The sequence below is a fragment of the Eptatretus burgeri genome, chromosome 1 (genome assembly GCF_056783735.1).
Source record: "Eptatretus burgeri isolate ZD-2024b chromosome 1, Ebu_testis_v1, whole genome shotgun sequence".
In the NCBI taxonomy this organism is placed as follows: domain Eukaryota; kingdom Metazoa; phylum Chordata; class Myxini; order Myxiniformes; family Myxinidae; genus Eptatretus; species Eptatretus burgeri.
The window spans coordinates 113,602,736-113,622,783 of NC_140961.1; the positions used below are offsets into that span (position 1 = coordinate 113,602,736).

At 44.5% G+C, this 20,048-nt stretch overlaps 1 protein-coding gene across 5 annotated transcripts in view; it reads right to left on the reverse strand.

Annotated features, from left to right (window-relative positions):
* Nucleotides 1-780: 780 nt before the first annotated feature.
* LOC147035212 (uncharacterized) overlaps nt 781-20,048 on the reverse strand; it is a 21,559-nt gene continuing 2,291 nt past the window's right edge. For 4 of the 5 annotated variants that reach the window (XM_085895511.1, XM_085895544.1, XM_085895528.1 and 1 more), the window contains 3 exons: nt 8,125-8,295; nt 7,519-7,962; nt 781-2,455 (listed from right to left, as the gene is read on the reverse strand). In XM_085895511.1, the coding sequence (XP_085751637.1) occupies nt 2,381-2,455; nt 7,519-7,962; nt 8,125-8,295 (690 nt within the window). In that variant the 3' untranslated portion in view covers nt 781-2,380. Of the gene's footprint in view, nt 2,456-7,518; nt 7,963-8,124; nt 8,296-15,774; nt 15,794-20,048 lie in introns of those variants that run through there. The other variant, XM_085895534.1, reaches the window with a different exon arrangement.

A 20,048-nucleotide genomic window follows, 5' to 3' on the forward strand; every position in this document is an offset into this window, starting at 1 on the left:
ATCCTCTTCTCTGAAATGGCTGAAAAGATTGAGGCGAAACTTTACACATATGACCGCCTATCCATGAGGAACAAAAGGGTCACACATATGACATCATAGGTCACATGATTTGGCAGCCATTTTGGGTTTACCCGAAAAACTATAAAATTACACCATTCAAAAGAAGTCCTGGTGAGGGTTTGCAATCTCCAATTGTTCTTTTTCTTGTTTGAGTTCTGTTTCTTCTCATTCTCATGTTGTTGAGCAGTCTGAGTCTGTCTTTGTTCTAACTCGTAATACCTGTTCCCTCCAGGAGTGAAATATGGTGCCGATGCCCCCCCTCTATTAAGTAACAGTCAGTTGTTAAACCACTTGCACTGTTCTCCGTGTACAGGCAAAAATCGGAAGTCATCTCCGGGGGGTGGGGGGGAGAGGGAGGGGGAGGGGAAGAGGGGGAAATTTATTTTGTGCCTATGACCTGACCCTGGGTACCTCGAGTTTGAGTCTACAATGAACAGATGCACGCACATACATACATACATACATACATATATGCATACATACAACAAATTGCCTTATTTTAGTACGATTGATAACATTTTCCTATCTCAGTGTAACACTCATCTCATTGTGCTCTACCCACCCCAAATTTTGTAGTCTGCTATGCATGAAGGCCAGTAGACCATATACACAAGCTCTTTGCAGAATTTTTTTCCTCCTTATCAGCAAAACATTATAAGTATCGTTAACTCCAGTATGTTAGGATGGTAACTCCAAGAAGAAAAGAAAGCATGGCAGATGAAGATTTTGAGACTTTTTATTCATCAATTTGGGAGGAGTTTACAAAACACCAAATACAGTACAGTATAGTATTTGCACTTTTACCCCCCATAGCTTTTGTAGAAGGAAATTATTTGTACTTGGTTTCAATTTTGGGTACAAGTTGTACATCTTTTTCGTGGGTGTAGAGTGACAAATAAGCAAGCATTGTCTTCCACATCTTTTGACATTTGCTGCACGACAAGGCTTTTGATTTACATATTATGCACCAAAGAAAGAATAATATTAATAACACCAAAGGTCAGAATTTAGTTTAATGACCATCATTGACTACATCGAACACCAACCCTCCCACCCCAAATTCTGCCACTTCCCTAGACCCTGACGAGTTAAATCCCCTCCAAACCTACTTTCCTTTTTCTCCCCTGTCGTGTCTTCTTCCAGTTATTTTCTCTCCACTTTCCCTTATGCATAAATCATACTTAGACGGCCCCTCGCCCTCCAAAACTCGTCAATAACTCACACTCCATAAAATTACGAATATAATGGCTGCTTTGACATTACCAAAATCACATTCCTGTTTTTCCACGGTCGTGGTTAAACTCGAACAAATGCAAATTTCTTGCAAACAACGAATCTTTGAGGATGTTACGAAAGTGATAACTTGCACAATTCAACTCGGAGAATAAAGTTGAATCAAAACCTTTTTGACTGCACAGCTGAGGTATGGTTCTTTATGCAACATCAAAAGCAGCTTACGTGTTGCGAAAACAACAACAACAACAACAACAACAACAACAACAACAACAAATGAAACAGCTTGTCAAACAACATTGCCATGGGACTTTCTCATTTAAGACTGATGGTCTTTTTCATGAAGTCTACACAGCTTAATAAAAATAACAAACACAATGAATAAAGATTCAAATGACCAAAGATAAACAAACCCTCAAAAACAAGAAAAAAAGATCTTTCCATGGAATATAACTTTGATGTATGCCATGGGATTTCAATTTGTACCAAGGGCACAGATTTCTGATGAATGCAAGAAAATCAGGGTGCTAGCTCATAAACACACTACAATTTACTTAAAACCAACACACCCACAAAAGTAAACCTTGGAACCTGTCACGGGACCAACTTTGAAGGTGAGGCCATGTCACAAATTTACACAAGCCCATTGTGCAGTTATGGGTGAAGCTCGCGCTAGCTGCTTCCTACCACAAAACCTGTGCTTTTAGGTTAACTTAAAACCGTTTGAAAAAAATAAATCTAGATATTGAAAAGAAAATTAAACAGGCTTTGACTCATATGCACAACCAGAAAAAGGAAAACAATTTTTTTTATTCCATCTATATTGTAGAATGTAGATCACAAAAAAACCCCAAAAACATATATACACACCATTCTTCTCTTTTACACCAAGCAACCCTTACAAAGGAAATAAAACAACAACAAAAAACCCGACAAGATATAAAATTAACAAGACACCTACCCTTCAAGTTTGCAGTTGCCATGCCCGAAAGACATAAAGGGAAAGATGGACAAGTAGAATTTAATGTTGCAAAAATGGAGAACACCTGTGCCCATGTATCCTTCACTGAAAAGCAGACGCCTGAAGTTACACGCCTTTCCAACGCTGCAAGAGGAGTATGGCATGCAAGCAGTAAGCAGCTGACGTGATGAAGGCAAACACCTGGCAGTTCAAACAACATACGAGTTACATTTCTAGAAACAACTTGATAAGCACAATTATTTTTTTTTAAATGAATAGATATTATTGATGCCTCACTGAGATTTCACACCATGTACTACATCGTTTTGCCATTCCCTAACTTGTTTTTCATCACGCAATCTACTTTAAGTAATTAGAAACAGGAATCGAGGATTATTGAGTATTAAAAGATAGAGGGCTCACACATTGACAGAATATCACAGAGCAAACAGGGATCTGGGTGTGGTTCTCATCCAGATCAATAATTTACATCAACAAATCTAGGATTACATAAGATATTGCACATGAGTGGATGAGTGGATGAAAGGAAGAGGGGAGGGGGAGTCAGCAGGTATAAAAGAGAGCAGGAGTGTGTATCGGATAAAGCATGAGGTGACAACGGGCATCACTCTTGAAAGACTGGACGAAGGGGAATGAAAAAATAGTTCATTTCATAGATGACAAACACCCACTCCCTAGCTTGCCTACTCTTCGCGAAAGACACCGTGTAGACTTTAACGTCCAACAACTAATACTGGCAGATGGGAAGCCAGTGTAACGTCCATCCGAGAGACGGCACACGCATTCATGAATCACCCTGCTTGTGAAACACCGGGATGACAGTTAATAGCTTGGTCGGGATTCAAACTCAGGCTGGAGAGCTGAGAGGTGTGTGCATACCTCTAAGAGTCGAAGCCATCCTGGCAGCCCCACAAAGGGCTAAATGAATTATTATGCTGTTGTTGTTGTTGTTGTTGTTGTTGTTGTTGTTACTTTTGTTATTAGAAGTGGCTTTGAAAAACATGACAATAACATGCAGCGATGCTCAAGCTGCTATTTATACACCGTAACATGGCGTTTTTCCAAGGTGGAAAAAGGCAACAAAAGATGGGCATTCCTCCAAATTATTTACAGGAGAGACGAAGGCAACATAGCCTATATGCAAGTGTGAAAATAAGATGAAGGCCTCTTACTCCTGATATAATCAAGGCCTCTTACGCGTCACTTGTAATACCCTCTCCCACCACACCAGGAGCAGTGCTACACAGAATACATTTACGTCGAGAATTTGCTTCGGCCCCACCTTCAGAACCCTCAGGGTAAACCAAGTAGCTACAACCTTTGTCTTATGACCCTTAGTCCCCCTGGCAAGTTTGGTTGAGATTGGATAATGGTGGTGGTAAAATACAGAGAGGCCACCAACCTGTCTGCAATGTGAGAGTAACAGGCCTCGACACTCAGCTTCATCACAGGAGATTCCAATGATTCTGAGGGCCTTGCTTTCCTCAGCATCAGAAAGAGCAAGGGGTAGGTCGAGTCGACAGCCCAAAGGGGAGAGCAGTGCTCCATCTAACTGTGAATGAAGGCCTTGTAGGTTGGCAAAGGTTCAGACTGGCCAAGGAAAGCACTTGCACATCAATGGGTGCTCAGTCGGTGGCTGGCTTTGGAGGCCATCTTGGAAATATGATCTGCCCAAGAAAGATCATGGCTAATGGTGAGGCCCAAAGGTTTGAGTGACTTAACTTATTTAAGTGCTTTATTTAGGACGTAGATAGGAGGGCTTGCCAGACAGTACTTTTGGAGAGAGACATTTGTCGAAGTTGAAAGACATATTTCAAATGTTGGACCAACTCCTGATTCTATCAAGAGCTGTAGATATGGAATAGGCTGCTGCCCGCCTGTGTGAAGGATGAGAAATGATACAGCAGATGGTGGAATCATCAGTAAAGACAGAGGTGGGATTTTTCAGGAAAGCAGAAACATTTATGAAGATGAGGAATAAGACTGGCCCCTAGACTCTGCCTTGGGGCACTTCCAGCCTTGACAGGGAGAGGAGATGAAAGGATTGCATCGAGTGCCACACGTTGGCTATGAGAACAGAGGAGCACCATCTGTGGAGTTTGCCTTGGACGCCATAGACAGAGAGAGTTTTGAGAGCAAGGAAGCATGCCTGACTGTATCAAATGCACGAAATGTGTCCAGAGAGATGACCCTGATCTCACGTCTAACATTGAGGGCCTCCATCCATTGTTGTGTGAGTAGAAGCAGCATGTCCAAAGTGGAATAACCTGGTCTGAAAACCAAATTGGTGATCTGAGCTGAGATTGTGGGAGAAAAGGAAGGTTTTCATATCAACCATGATGATGAATTTCATGACCTAGCTAATGATTGGAAGTAAGCTGATAGATCTGTAGTTAATGGGATCAGTCTTTGCACATATTTCTGGAAGATATATATATATATATATATATATATATATATATATATATATATATATATATATATATAAAATATATATAAAATATATATATATATATATATATATATATATATATATATATATATATATATATATCGGCACAGCAAGTTTTTAAAAAACGTGAGCTGATGCCGACCGGTCCAGTAGCAGAGTCAAGGTTGAAAGAACCTTCTCCTCCTTCTCAGATGCAAAAGACACAGAGTCCAGGAACAGTTGGGTATGACAGGGAAAGATGGAACTGCGAGTGAGGGGTTGGGGCCACAAGATTTTGAAGCAAACACAGAAACGAGGAATTCGGGCTTCTCACAAGCAGAGTCGGCTGTGGTGCCATTTGAAGAGAGGGAAGAGATGGAAGGGGAGCATACTCCGGAGACGACTTAATAAGGAGCCACCAGGTTTTAGAGGAGGGAGAGAAGTTTGAAAGTTCATTGTTGAAGTTTTGCAGATGTTGTTTTCTGGCTCTCCTGAAAGTGGATACAAACTTGTTGCAGACTTTTTGGAATGCACTGAGATTGCCTTCAGTCAGATTTTCCTTCCAGGAAGAGAAGGCAAATCGTTTCAGAGTGACTGCCTCACCACAGGTTTCAGTGCACTATGGGTGTGAGGTTGGGGATGATAACTGAAGACAAGATGGGATTCATTTGCACATCAGGTAGAGCAGATTCCTGTGGATGAATTCCCAGGCTGAGATAATATTATGTATGCTAGATATAGGAAACCAGTCCTGAAGAAAGATGGCTGCTTGCAGTCCCTGTCAACTTGCTTGAGTAAAATGCCAGACTTGCTAGCATTGAGGAAGTTCGCTGAGAGTAGCCAGAGAGATGTTAAGTTTCACAAGCAAATGATCGGATGAACCAATTGGAGCAGAGAAAGAGCTGGAGACATTTGTGGGAAAGTTAGTCATCACTAAGTCCAAAAGGGAGTATTTGCCATTGGGATAAATCTGGGTGGGAAAGTTCAGAGATCAAGTCAGTCTCATAGAATCACATAAATCCTTTGCTGAAGTGCCATGGCTGATGATAGAGGTACCAACACCAAGTCAAGGTGCATCTTGACAAGTGAAATCACCACATATGAAAAAGAGAGAGTTCGGATGTGTGATAAAAAGTTGGTCCATGTCATCTTGGAGAGAGAGATGTAGATGGAGTCGTCACAGTTAGGATGGTACAAAACACAGACAAACATGAAGAGGGAGCAGAGGGGAAGTCACAGCCAGAGGTACTCTTGAGGGTTGGGAGGTGTAAGGTGAGTACAGGGGCAGTGAGAAATGGAGTTATTGATGTAAAGTGTAACTCCACTGGCGGGGCGTGGTTCAGGCCGATCAAATTGGAGGAGACAGTAACCTAGGATGGCCACTAAGGAGTCAGGGACAACCTGTGGGAGGAAGGATTCAGTTATACAGATGATGCCTGTTTTATCGGCAGCGACCTGGATTGAGAGATCTGTCAAGTTAGAGCGGAGACCTCAGATGTTTGAAGACCACACAGTTAGAGATAGTGGGGAGGAGGCATTCAGATGGTGCAGGATGGGGACAGTGGGGGGGGGGGGTCAGGGGCTTTGGGGACTGGGGAGGTGGGGTGAGAGGGAAGGTTTGAGTGTGTGGGGTGCAGGGGAAGGTTTGAGTTATTCTCTGTTTAGTGTCGCCTTTTCCTGTTTCGTCTTTCTCTTGCCTGTCATGTCCAACTGTAACCCCTCTGCTACACTGTCAGTATATTGCCATTTTACTCTCCATCTCGTTCATCCATGAATGTAGATTTTGTATACAAAAAAAAAACATTTATCTGTTGCAACAACGCATACCAATGAAGCAACAGATTAGTGCCTCAAATGACAAAAATGCCCAAACTACATGAGACTCCATTTTGGTGGACACAAAATAAAATGCATTTTAGAATTTCATGTCCCTTCATGCCCTCATTTTAACGGATAGTCCCTATGCTAAAGAGTTCTAAACTGGCAATAACAGTGGCACATTTATTTCAACACTAAAGCATCCTGAAGAAGTGGGTCAGATGATTTGGGGTGCAGTCTATCAAAACAGCATGCCACAGATTCATGTCAGGGAATGGGTTCGTCATCAAATAACACCACACACTCCCAGTGTACTCGTCCTGTAATTAGCTGCTTGTTCCATCCTCGTGTATCCTTCAATTTAATCTGCATCCAGATGCCAATGACGCTTCATATGAAATGTTGTGCCATCGCAAGTCGCCACTTTGAGAAAAGTTGAAAGATGGCAAAACGTTCCACCAGGAATGACCCAATATAAAAGTTTGATTTAAAATGTTTTGAATCCAATGGCCCCAAGTCCCCACCCCCTGAGACATGAACTAGGGGTCAAATCCAAAAAGTCATTGCATATTTCATGCATCCCCCAATGTTGATGGCATGTACAAAGTTTCATTCAAAAAAAGAAAAGTTTTAAAATGTGCCCGCAATTGCATTCTTTGGTATTTGGCGTTTTGACCACCGCAGGGAGCGCGGCAAAAATTATACAGCTCTTGCAGCTCTTACCATGTGGTGATCATAACCACCAAGTTTGGTGAATTTATGCACAACCGTTTAGGAGGAGATAGCATGACGGACGGACGGAAGGACGGACAGAGACGATTACAATATCCCTTTGTTGCATTCAAAAAGCATGGGGATAATAAATTATTCTAATTCTCAAAACCTTCCATCATTAGATTTGTAAAAAAAAAAACATTATAAATGCCAAGATTAACTGAAAATAAAAAAAATAAAGGTCTGTGGAGGAAGCATGTTAAATGGCAAAACTTCTTACCGTAGCTGCAATGTTGATGCGGTAATCATTCCTTCTCATGAGACAAGGGTTCGATGATATTCCCCCTTCCTTGAGTATTTTGATAGATCTTATGATCCTTGACAATGAAGAGGGAGTCTTTGAAATCAGTCGACCATTTAAAGCTGCTTCATCAAGCTCCATATCATTTGTGGTTCGAGATGGAGCACTTAAGTCAGTCGTCTTCACTGGAGGCGTGGCATGGGCCTCCAATGATGTATGATGAAAATTGGTTGGTGCCGTAATAGTTGATAATGGCTGTATTGTTGAAGAACTTGAAGAGGAATTGGTAATTATGACGCTTTCTGTGGAGTTGTTATTATCGGTTGAAAAGTCACAATTGTGGACAGCACAAATGGTTACGTTCGCCTGCAGAACTGATGCTGACAAGTACAACACAAATGCAGCAGTGATGAGAAATGCTTCCTGGGGAGGGAGGGGAGAGTGAAATAATCAAGGATAAATGAAGGGCAGAAATGTAATTGGGGAGTTTGGAAACCAGAGGAAAAATAAAGCCATGGTTATTGGTTACAAGATTTGGATACAAAATCCTGAGAAATTGTGGTGAAAAACAAAACTCAAACTTACAAAGGTAATGGAAGTGTTGCTTTCTCGAGGTGAAGTAAAGAGGTACACGCATAACCATAGGAAGGTGATGACAAAAAAGGAAACAGACACAAACATAATATAGCCCTGTGAGATCGCAGTCACTGAAACATTGGTGGATGCAACCAGGATCCACACAAGAGCTCCACACACCTGTGGGGAAGTACAGAGAAAAACCCAAATTGATTGGTTCAAATGGGAGAATAAAATTAACTGCAATTGGAAGCACAAAGTGCAGAATTTGAAAGTATTCAAACAATTTGAAACCAGGTGAAACTATTTTTCCCAAACCAACAAACATTTGAAAAGGTTTTAAAAAAATTATTTAAATAATGATGTTGGCTCATAGAAGAGTAGAATAGAAAGTGAAGTGGTAACAAAGTGAGGTGAAGGAGAAATAACTGAAAGAAAAGTGCATGGATGAAAAAACAAACAAACAGGCAAACGGTTAATTTAGTCCACAGGCCAGTATGGGTGACTGGTACCATCAGGAGGTACCAAAAGAACCTCGTACCAGTCGTCAATGATGATTACATAATGTCATAAATGATTTTTGGACACTTCAAATTGACAGCTTTAAGTGGTTCACGTGTCAAATCGCGTTTGCTTCAGTGACCCTTATTGTTATGAATGATTTCATCATGATTTCTGGAGTAACCTTGTGGACAGGAAGGAAGTACAGTACTTCGTTATACCAGAAATAGCAGCCATTTGCATTTTGCTCTGATTGATGAGTGTTGGTGTTGTTTTGAATTTCTTTCGAAAAATCTGTCCTAATCCTCGTTTCTGTTCCAACAAAATGTGTATTGTTTCAATGGGAATCATCAGGCATGATAAAATAATGTTTCCGCCGATGTTATTTTTTCTTTTCTTGTTGAAATTTGAGAAAATGGAGATTCTTTTGAACACATCAACTGATCGCTATTACTTTGGTAAAGATGTTAAAAGTACCAATATGTACCACAAAGTTAAAGATATAGCCGGCATTGTAATTTATTAATACCTAAAAAAAACCAAGAGAATCACCATTTCTCGCTTTTTTTTCATCTTTTCTATTCAATATTTATGTTCTAAACAACAATAACCTAAGATATTGTTATGGTTATGGGGGTAGATGAACCGATTTTATAGTACAGATGGGATTGTATTGTACAGATGGGAAAACGCAGAAGTAGACTCATTATCATAAGAAAGCCAGCCACAACCCTGGGCCATGATGTATTGTTGTGGAGCCGGGTGTCCACGGCGAGCACGACCGCTAGGTGGAGCAGTAGAGTCGGCTCCACCGAACACCCGGAATTTAGATTGTGCTCCTTGGAGAACTCCAAAAGGCACGGGTCCCTTACAGGACCATGAATTGCCAATAATTTGGCCACATGGAATAGGGTTATTTGCCAACTTCAATATACCTACAGTAAGTATCCACGCGGCAAAGCTACCGGGGAATTCACACCCTCAGCAGACCTCGAGCGGAACGAGCCGTTATCGTGCTCGAACCGTGCATAACCCGAGCGGATGGTTACCAAGACCCGTCGGTCCAAATGCACAATTTACCGTTTCCCAATTTCCCAACATGCACCATGCTTAACCAATGAAAGAAATACAGAAACGAGCTGATACATTCAACAAAAGGGATATTTATTAACAATAGGGGGAAGGGAACACACAAAGAGCAGAGCTATCACGACTGTAAGAAATGCAAATTTACACACAAGCACTTATACAGTTGCTGCATAAAGACGGGCCCACACACAGACATACATACTCAGAAATGGACCCCGTCGGGTCTTTATTGAAGGCTTCCAGCTCGAGGACAGATGAGCTGGAGACCAGAGCCTGTGCTTGGACCTGTCCACCTCGTGTGGTCTTCGACGATCCGGCTCGGCAGGACTCGAACCCGCAACATGATGCCGTTCCAAGCAGCAGTTACCATGCTCTCCAACCGGCCATGCACCAATCGACCAAGACCATGGAGAAGATCAGAGGCGACGATGATCCAGGACCAGATGAACCAGCCAGCCGGCGGGACTTGAACCCGCAACAAGATGATGACCACCACGACGACGACGACCACCACGACCCTTTTCCACCCAGCCTGGCGTTCCTTTTTATTCCTTTTTCCTCCGAGGTGAGCAAATCGCCGTCTGAGGCGCTCTCCACCCTCATTGGACGAGGCGTCGTGGGAAAGTCGCTCTCTGTGGCAATCTCAATCCCATTGGCCGGGGTGCCGTGGGAAAGGTCGCTCTCTGTGGCAATCTCAATCCCATTGGCCGGGGTGCCATGGGAAAGGTCGCTCTCTGTGGCAATCTCAATCCCATTGGCCGGGGTGCCATGGGAAAGGTCGCTCTCTGTGGCAATCTCAATCCCATTGGCCGGGGTGCCGTGGGAAAGGTCGCTCTCTGTGGCAATCTCAATCCCATTGGCCGGGGTGCCGTGGGAAAGGTCGCTCTCTGTGGCCTGATTGGACAAGGGGCACGCCCCTGCTTTCCTGGGCAGAGTCCCGGTTTGAGGCGATGGGAATCTCCGCCCACGTACGTGGCCGAACGCACGTGGGCAATGGCGTCTGTGTGTGAAGTGAAGTTAAGGAGGTTTGCTGTAAACGAAACTCCGCAGCACACACATGTAATTCCCGTTAGACACAGGTAGGGGGCCCTAACTATAAACACACACTTACCGATATAACTGTTCTATAGGGACCTGAATGATGAGTGCAGTAAGCTTCCAAATTTGTAACAATATGTCCTGCTATTTTGGGTTTTCATGCCTTCAGAGGCTGTGACTTGGTTAGCTCATTCTCTGGACAGGGCAAACGTAAAAGCCTGAAGCTGATGCAGCATAATTCACCCTTTCAAGAAGCATTCATTGCACTAGGCGAACAGTGGAGCATGAGAGAGATCTTTGTAACTCTCCAGGCTCTTTACATGCAAATTGTACGCTACTCGCACTACCATCAGCCACGCCAATGAGCTACAATACCACCATTGGAGAGCCAAAAAGGAGGAGTATAATCAGGCTTCCACCCTGAAAGGATAGCCTACATCAACATGCGTTACAGGCAAACTACAGAGTTGTATTTGGCGACGCAGTTTGGTTCCCTGTCATGACGTGCCCAGTCAGCATAATAATAGTTGGATATAGGTTCTGACGGGTGGTTTACTACATGCTGGATATAATAGGACCCACTGCACCAGAGGTCATTTTGTAACATATCCTGCAAATGTGCGAAAAGTTGCCAATTGCCTAAGCGTCGGTCTCTGGCCAATGGATTTTCACGTGCATAGGAATGCAAGCTACAGAACTGTACAAACATGATAATGGATGCGACTGAGGGAGATGCAGTCTCTGACGATGAAGCTGAAGACGAGGAATCTTATTAAACAATTAATGCCAAATCAAGGTATATTTATCATGATGTCAGAGAGCATGTAATTGAATTTAATGAGGTGAACATTTGTTGATCTTTCACTGCAGCGATTGAATCCACCAAGTTGAATGTTTTCAATGTGTACAAACATATTCAAGATGAGGCGCTTCAAATTTGAAAAAAAATTGCGAATAACTTTTGTCATGAGTGGTCGACTTTGACACTAATTTCCGAGCAGAAAGCTACCACTTACAACTGTCCAGCAAACAGTTCTGGGAAATAGAGATAATAGCTTCTCAAATATCATAATTTTGTCTGGTATCCCCCTCCATGGTACCAATCAGCTAAAATCCGGCATCTGGCCCATGGACTAATTGGAAATAACAAAGAATGGTGTTGCAAATAACAAATCCACCGGCTTGTGTGCACCACCCAATGAGTCAATAGCTCATACTGCATCGGTCCGTGGAAAGAGATATGTAGCATCAAATAGGCTTTTTGAATCCTGCGGCACTCATGCACCACATTTCAGAGAGGGAGGAGTGACCCAAACGTGGAACAACTTGAGTTTCTGCCCTCCATAACCATGATCTTTTTAAAAAAAAGTCTCCCCCCCCCCCCGACCCTCCATTTCCATAGAAATTCTGACACACACAATTCTCATTTTGTATCCCACTGATAGGCCGGATCTGGATTCAGACCTGAACTAAAATTTAATCAGCTTGCTCTTGTCACCGAACCAACTCATCCACCAATTCACCAAGTTTCGTCCAAATCCGTCCATAACGTTTTCAGATATGCTATATATTGTTTCAGCCCGATCACTCAATGGTGAAGATTCACTTCAAAAAAAAAACTTCTCGGATCCGGATCCACATCCAGATCTTCAACAAAATCAAACCAATTCTTCCTTGTGACATACCAAAAGCTGCCCATCAAATTTTGGCCGAATCCGTCCAAAACATTTTCAGAAATCCTGCTATATGACGGTTTTGGTCCCCCTCTCCCAATGGTGAAAAGAAAAATCACTTAAAAACTTCTTGGAGATTCATCCAGATTCGGATCTTTACCAAAATATAAATCATTTCGTCCGTGTCACATACCCAAGCTCTCCACCAAATTCCATCTGAATCTGTCAACAACTTTTTGAGATAACCTGTTCACAACCAAATAAAGACAGACAGACAGATAGAGGTGAAAACATAACCTCCATCCACCTTCGATGGCAGAGGTAACGAGAGGGGGAAAACTCGCTGGAGTGCAAAACCTCCGCCGTCAATACTGCTGGGTCACTTAAGTGAACTTGATATCCTATTCATTGTAGGTTAAAACGGATCAGACTGTACTGAACTACGATTGAATAAACTAAACTCGATCGACGCACATGTAGAAATGGCAAAAAAAAAAAATCGAAATTTTTTTTGAAAAAAAAGGTGCAAAATTTGTTTGTTTTTTTCTCTAACAAATTTTTTTTTGGGGGGGAGGGGGTTGGAAATCACTTAAAACATGTAGAAATGCAAAACAAAAATTCAAATATTTTTCAAATAAAATCGAAATTTTTTTTGAAAAAAAGTTGCAAAATTTTCTTTTTTTTTCTCGAACAAATTTCTTTTTTTTTTTTGGTTGGAAATCACTTAAAACATGCAGAAATGCAAAAACAAAAATTCAAATGTTTTTTCAAAATGGCCGCCATTGCAGCCATATTGGACTTTGGACCAAGACCAGAATCTAATGGCATGATCCTTGGGCCATACCTTATCCCGCCACCAAGTTTCGTCAAAATCCGTCCAGGAGTTTTTTTCCGTAATACTGTTCACAAACAAACAAACAAACAGACGGGTGAAAACAGTAACCTCCGTCCATCTTCGATGGCGGAGGTTAATAAGCTTTATATTGTTACGGCTGTGGAAATTTGCAATACACTATATAGGGTCCTTAGATCTGTTATGATGCTAAGTTTATGTGCAGCTAGGTCCCCACCATTGTTAAAGGGTTTCTTCATGTTTCACCTGGCTGCGACTCTTTGAGATAGGGTTTTTCTTTATCTATCGTTATTTTGAGCCACCATTGCAACAAACCTCTACACAAGCAACCACCACCACCACCAACTACGCCACAATGCCAACCACGCTCACACCACCCCCACAACAATCACCACCATCTTCACCACTACGCCCGCTTATGAACGCCATCCTTCACGGACCAAGGTAGGACGGTTTCCGCATCGGAAACCGTCCGAGAAGAATTGGCAGGACAAAAGCTCCTGCGAGCCTGTGGGTTTTTTCCCGCCTGATTCTCCCGCCTGTTCTCCCCCCGCTTGGTGTGGGGGAGGTGCGATCCAAGCGGGGGTCAAAGGTCATGTAAAGGAGGGGTCTGATTTTGGGGGAATAATTCCCTGGCCCGAAGCCAAAACTGACTTTCCTCGTCCCCCGCACGGCGTGGGGAGGGGGGAGTGAGAGGGCACGCCCCTTTTTGGGAAGCTTCCAGAAGGGAGGTGGAGCCAGAAACGGGGCGGGGCAAAGGGCTGAGCCCCGCTTTACAAAAGGTGAACAGACACGAGGGTCGGGGGTCTCTTCTCGATTCATGCTGGCTCGTTCGTTCTTGGTCTCGTGGCGCTGGTCACCCCTTGGGCTTCTCTTCTCCCTCTCTTCGTTTGGACTCTTCGTTGTGGGCTTCTCTTTCTCTGGTCCTGAAGCCCCTTCTGCCCTTCAGTCTTTTGCTTGTTTGGTCGTGGGTCGTGGAAGCACCAGCAGCAACGCCGGAGAGAGCTCGCTGACCACGCCAGGGGCCCGAGGTCAGGCGCGGCTACACAAGGCCGTGGGGAGTCGACGTCGCGACCTGCCCACCGTCGCGCCATGAGGGTGCGGGTAAGACCCTTCAGTCTCACGGGACCCGTTTGGTCCTCCAGGTCCCGTGCCATAAAGGTCCGCGGACCCCGTCTACCTCCCTGCCTATGGGGAGGGTTTTCCTGTTGTTTTTGTATGCATGCTGTGGTGCCGTGTCCTGCCAAGTAGAAACTGTGTAAGTAACTGTGCATGTAAATTGATCCTTGCTTATAGTCGGTCATATTGCTTTTGTTTTCTATTTCTTGCTTGTATATTGCATGACTGCCTTGCTTATAAATACGTGTGCTGTATGAATAAATGTCCTTGTGTGAAATGTATCCTGTTCGTTGCGTCCATTTCCCTCGTGAGAGTGCCATCTTGTATCGTGGAATGAGTCGTGGGTTTTGAACGCCCGGTAAACAGAATCACATCCATCGAGGTCGGCGATAACACCGCTCGGTTATCACTGTAGCACGGAACGGACCGCTTAAGCGGTTCGTGTCCTAGGCCGACCTACGGCGAGGTACAATCGCCAGGTCGACTACTCACGCAGGTACTTAGGTAGGTCGAATTTGGCGAGCAACCCTATCCTGCGCGGGTGGGCAATTGGCATAATCGTGGTGAGCTAAAACCCCCACCCGTGACTAGCTCCTGGCGGTAGTTCCAAGGAGGATCACGACTGAATTGTCTGTCTGGTGGGCGACGCGGTCGCCGTTAGAGGTACGCGGCCGCTCGCACGCCGGGCGGGCCAGAATTCGTAACAATAAGTTTGATGAAGTGGATCAAGAGCTTTATATATTTGATGAAATGGATTGTGCTTGCACTCTGCAGACAACTAAATAAATCAAGCAAATCAAAGAATGATCAGAATGGGATCTTCATAGTAATGTTTAATATCAGTGTACAGGTGTCGTAATACTTACGTAAAAAGGTCAAAAGTTGTAAAATAAAAACTAGTGTTTACAGTCGAAGGGGTTTCTCGGCAATGCTAAGAGAATGAGTTTATGATTCTCTGTCAAAGACAACTGTAAAGGGGAAGAGCTTATTAATCAAAGTCAAAAACAGTAATTGTAATAATATTGTCGCTGTTCCCACATTGCAGGTTATTAACAATTAAGCAAGTTCCAGTTACCATAAGATAGCATATTTTCATTTGTGTTAGGTTGACTACCAAGTTAGATTGGTAATGATTGTGCAACAGGCTACTAAAGCGATAGTAATTGCATGCCAAGTCTGGACTCGATTTCCAACCCGACAATAAACTTTCATGTTGATGATCCACTTTTTGTCATTTTGTATGCAGCCTGTGGGTGCTGGTTGCATCATTTTTGGAAACGCAGTTGTGCCACGGATATAGTGTCTCACCCCTCCCTCTCAAATCAGCCACCTCCTCCGTATTCAAAGCAAACGTCACTCTCTTAACCCTCCAAGCTTCCCACTCACCTTTCTTTAAAGTTCCCCCAACACCATTCTTCCTCAACTCTTCCGCAAATACCTTTCTCCCTCAAATCTCCCCCTTCTCAAAGTTACCTCCCCCCCCCCTCACATCCACAAATTGCCTCCTTCCCCTGCCCTCTCTCTTCCAACTCATTCCTCCACCTCCCCCAATCATCTACTTTCCTCTGCCCCCTCTCTCATTACTCCCCACTGTGCCTCATCCCATCTACACCCAGCTTTTTGGCCTCCTGCTAATCCCACCCTCTCCCCAAGCTCTTCTGCAATCTCCTACAGTCCCAACACACTGTCAACAACTCACCAATCTCCACCCCCCGCCTCCCTCGTCTTACCCTTCCCCTCTCCTCCCCTGCAACCAAAGCCTCCTCCCCTCCCTGTTCCTTAACAGTGTGGACCACAAACATCTAGGGCATTCACTCTAACCTGACAGATCTCTCAATACAGGTTGCCACTGACAAACCAGACATAATCTGTTCAACATAAACATTCCTCCTAAACTTTCCTTCTGTCTCCTCAGTATCTCTCCCTGGTTACTCCATGCATCCATCGATTGGGACCATACTCTGTACAGAGCATCAGTGCTGCCAAAGCAGTCTCCTGGGCTATTGGGCACAATCCTGGATGGGTTGCCACTCCGATGCAGGATACTCGAATGGGTCAATCATCCCAGCAAGCTGTTACCCACTTTGCCGATCTCGGAAGGATGACAGGCTGAGTCAACCCCACCTGGTATAAATTCAATGGCAGCAGGATTTGAACTCAGGACCCTAGGATCCCAAGCCTGCCAGCCTATCCATTAAACCAACACCAGGCATACGCGTTTACTCCCTCCTCCGGTATCATAGAGCTGAGTCTCGTCCTGGTGAGGGAGTTGCTCTCTTCATCAAATACTCTATTCCTCACTCTCCATGCACAGTCCTCACTCCACCACACCCCCAGGAATACCTCTGGCTCCAGCTTCCCCCTGCTTCTACCTCATGTTTTTATGTGTGTTGTACCGTCCACCTAACAGTGATGACTCCATCTACATCTCGCTCTCCGAAAACATGGACCAACTTCTATCCTCTCATCCAAACTCTCTCTTCCTCATATGTGGTGATTTAAATTGCCATCATTCCAGTTGGCTGCGTGCGGGTACCTCTCCCACCTGCCATGGCTCTTCAGCAAAAGATTTATTGGACTCATTGGGACTGACTCAATCGGTCAACTTCCCGATCTGGATCTCAGTCAACGTTACTCCATCTCTCCTGGATTTGTTTTGGACCAATTTCCCTGCAAATATCCGCTGTTGTTCCTTTGCTCCAATCGGTTCATCTGACCACGTCCTTGTCAAAGTGAACATCTGCCTGGCCGTTCTCAGAGAACCACCTCAGCGCCGACGAGTCTGGCATTTCACTCAGGCTGACTTGGAGGGACTTCAAGCAGCCATCAAACTTCGAAACCGGTCTTCAATCTCTACTTTCCCTGACATCGACTCATCCTGGGAATTCTTTCATAGAATCCTGCTCTCCTCATGCACATCTTTATCCCCTCTCATCTTCAGTTGTCCTACCCTTCCTCCCACCCTTGGTACACTGAAGCTTGTGGTGAGGGAGTTGTCCTGAAACAACTTGCCTTCGCCTCATGGAAAGCAAACCCAACTGAAGGAAATCTCAGTTTCTTCCACAAAGCTCAGAACACGTGTGTGTCTAACCTGAGGACAGCCAGAAAACATCTTTCCAATCTCAAGTTTCAACGCTAAAACCTGTCTTGCTCCTCCAAATTCTGGTGACATTTGGTTAAATCCATTTCTGGTGCATGTTCTCCTCCATCGCTCCCTTGCCACAAATGACTGCACAGTGACACCACCCACAAAAAGGCTGAATGCCTAAACTCTGTTACTTCTAAATCTTGTGTCCCAAACCTATCGCTTTATGCACCCACCTTGCCCAGTCATACACAGATTTCCTGGACTCTGTCCTTTAATCCTGACAAGGTGGAGAGTTTGCTGTCAAACCTCGACTCTGATTCCGCAACTGGTCCAGACGGCATCAGCCCGTGTGTCCTGAAAACCTGCTCTGCTGCTATTGCTCACCCTGTCCTTGTTCTATTCACCCTCTCATTTGCTCAAGGTGATCTGCCATCTGCTTGGAAATCAGCAAAATCAGGATTTTGGGACTCAATATCTGCCATGATCTTTCCTGGGAAAGCCACATCTCCAAACTGACCTCAAAATCCAGTCACCAACTGGGCATCCTCCGTCGTGCAAAGTCCTTCCTTGGCACACCTGAGCTTCTAACCACTTACCAAGCTTTTATCCGCAATCTGATGGAGTACTGCTCACCCCTCTGGAGTGGTGCTCCTGCCTCACACCTATCTTAGCTTCACACCTCGATCAGCTTCATGCTGTGGAAAACAATGCTTTTTGGATCATTGGCATCTCTCACGATGAAGCCGAGTCTTTGGGTCTCTCACTCTCTCACTGTAGGCAGGTCAGTGGTCTTCCTGTCATCTACCATCTCCTCTCTGGCCTCGTCACTCCCCTCTGTCTGTGCTGTCTCCCCTATATTTCCGCAGGGCACTCAAAGTCCACCAGCAACCCCCTTCTGGTGAAACTGCTAAAATCAAGAATTACTGCTCACCTTCACTCTTGCATTCCTCTTTTTCCCCACCTCTGGAACAAACCCCCCCATACTCTCTTCAATCGCAATCTTCCCTCCAGGTCTTCAAAACAGCTGTTTACCACCATCTCATATCTTCCCCCATTGCACATCCAAAACCATGATATTTTCTACCCCCGTTAATCCACCCCAAACCCACCTCCTTCAAATTCCTTGTTTTCCTTCCTGAAAGACCCTATCGTGTCCATCTTGTTTATTCCGTGTTCCCCGCCCCATCACTCTCCCTTCCACAGATCATCTCATGTCTGTGTGTCCCTATTGTTTTGTGTTTCCGTCTCCCACCCTTCTCGTCTCCTGTCCCCTTTGTTATACGTTCTATGCATTAGGTCTTATACGAGCCTTGACAATGTACACACAAAAAAAAAAAAAAAGAAGATCCCTGATCGGTCGTGCTGGCTTGTCCAAGGAACGGGTCCAGGGATCACTAGGCCCTTGCCACTGGTTTTTGTCTGGCTGCGGCGTCAGCACCGCAACGTTGTTTGCTCTTTTTGTGAACTGCACCGACCACTGAGCCAGACGCACAGGTTCCTTCTTCCCAGCGTGCGCAGGAACTGCCAGCACCCAAGCAAAATGACCCATGACCAGGAACAGAGTAATCAGGCACGTAACCATCAGGGCCTGACACTGCCATGAACACAGGAACATTGTCGGCCAAGCTTGACCCTGCGTCCTGTCTTTTATCCCCTCTGGCCACGGCTACATGCCATTCTGATCCGAATACCCAAATGTGGGGGACGGGGGTGGAGCTAACTCCCAGGCCCCTCCGACAGGTCGTCTTGATCCTGTTTTGAGCGTTTACAGTACTCCACGATCCTTGTCACACAATGGTTGCGAGGCCTCTTCAGAAGGAACATCAAGGACCGATTCAGGGAAGAAACATTTCCTGAAGCCAAAGGGATGTTACTTGAAGAGACATTACATGGGGTTGGGGGACACGTCTATCTAATACATACACAACTCAGTCCTATCACACGGTTGATACAGCGTGCTTGACTAAACAGATACCAGAGAAATAACTGACTCTACGCTAAGGATTCTTTAACCCCTCGGAATCATTTCCTCAACAGTAAGTTTGGCTGCACAATCATCCAACAAATCTGACAGCAGCAATTCACTGCAAACCGAGAAGCAACCCACACGTGCAGTCTACATCACCAATTCCCTTTCCTTCGTTTACATTACACTTTGTTTATTTGCTTTTCTTTCATGAGCGACCTTTCCTCGCTGCTGCTGGGAAGACGAGGCTTATTCGCTGTGAAAAGAGAGTTGGAGGTAAGTTAATCTGTTGCACAAAATAGATTTTATCAACCACATACGTCACGAGGCAACCCTCAGTTACGTGACAAGACAACGTAATATCGCACCCGCTGTGTTTTTTGGGGGATAACTTGCAACCAGAAATGCCTTTGATATATCAGTCCACTTGAATTCCATTTTGAACATTTGAGGAAAACTACCGGCATCATCTACTACGGGGCTTACAAAGTCGCCTGATCACATACCCGATTCCACCTGAAGAAAGACATCCTCCTCCCCCCCCCCCCAAAAAAAAAGTTTTGAAAGCCTATCGAAAAAAAAACCAGGGACAATACCTCTGCACTC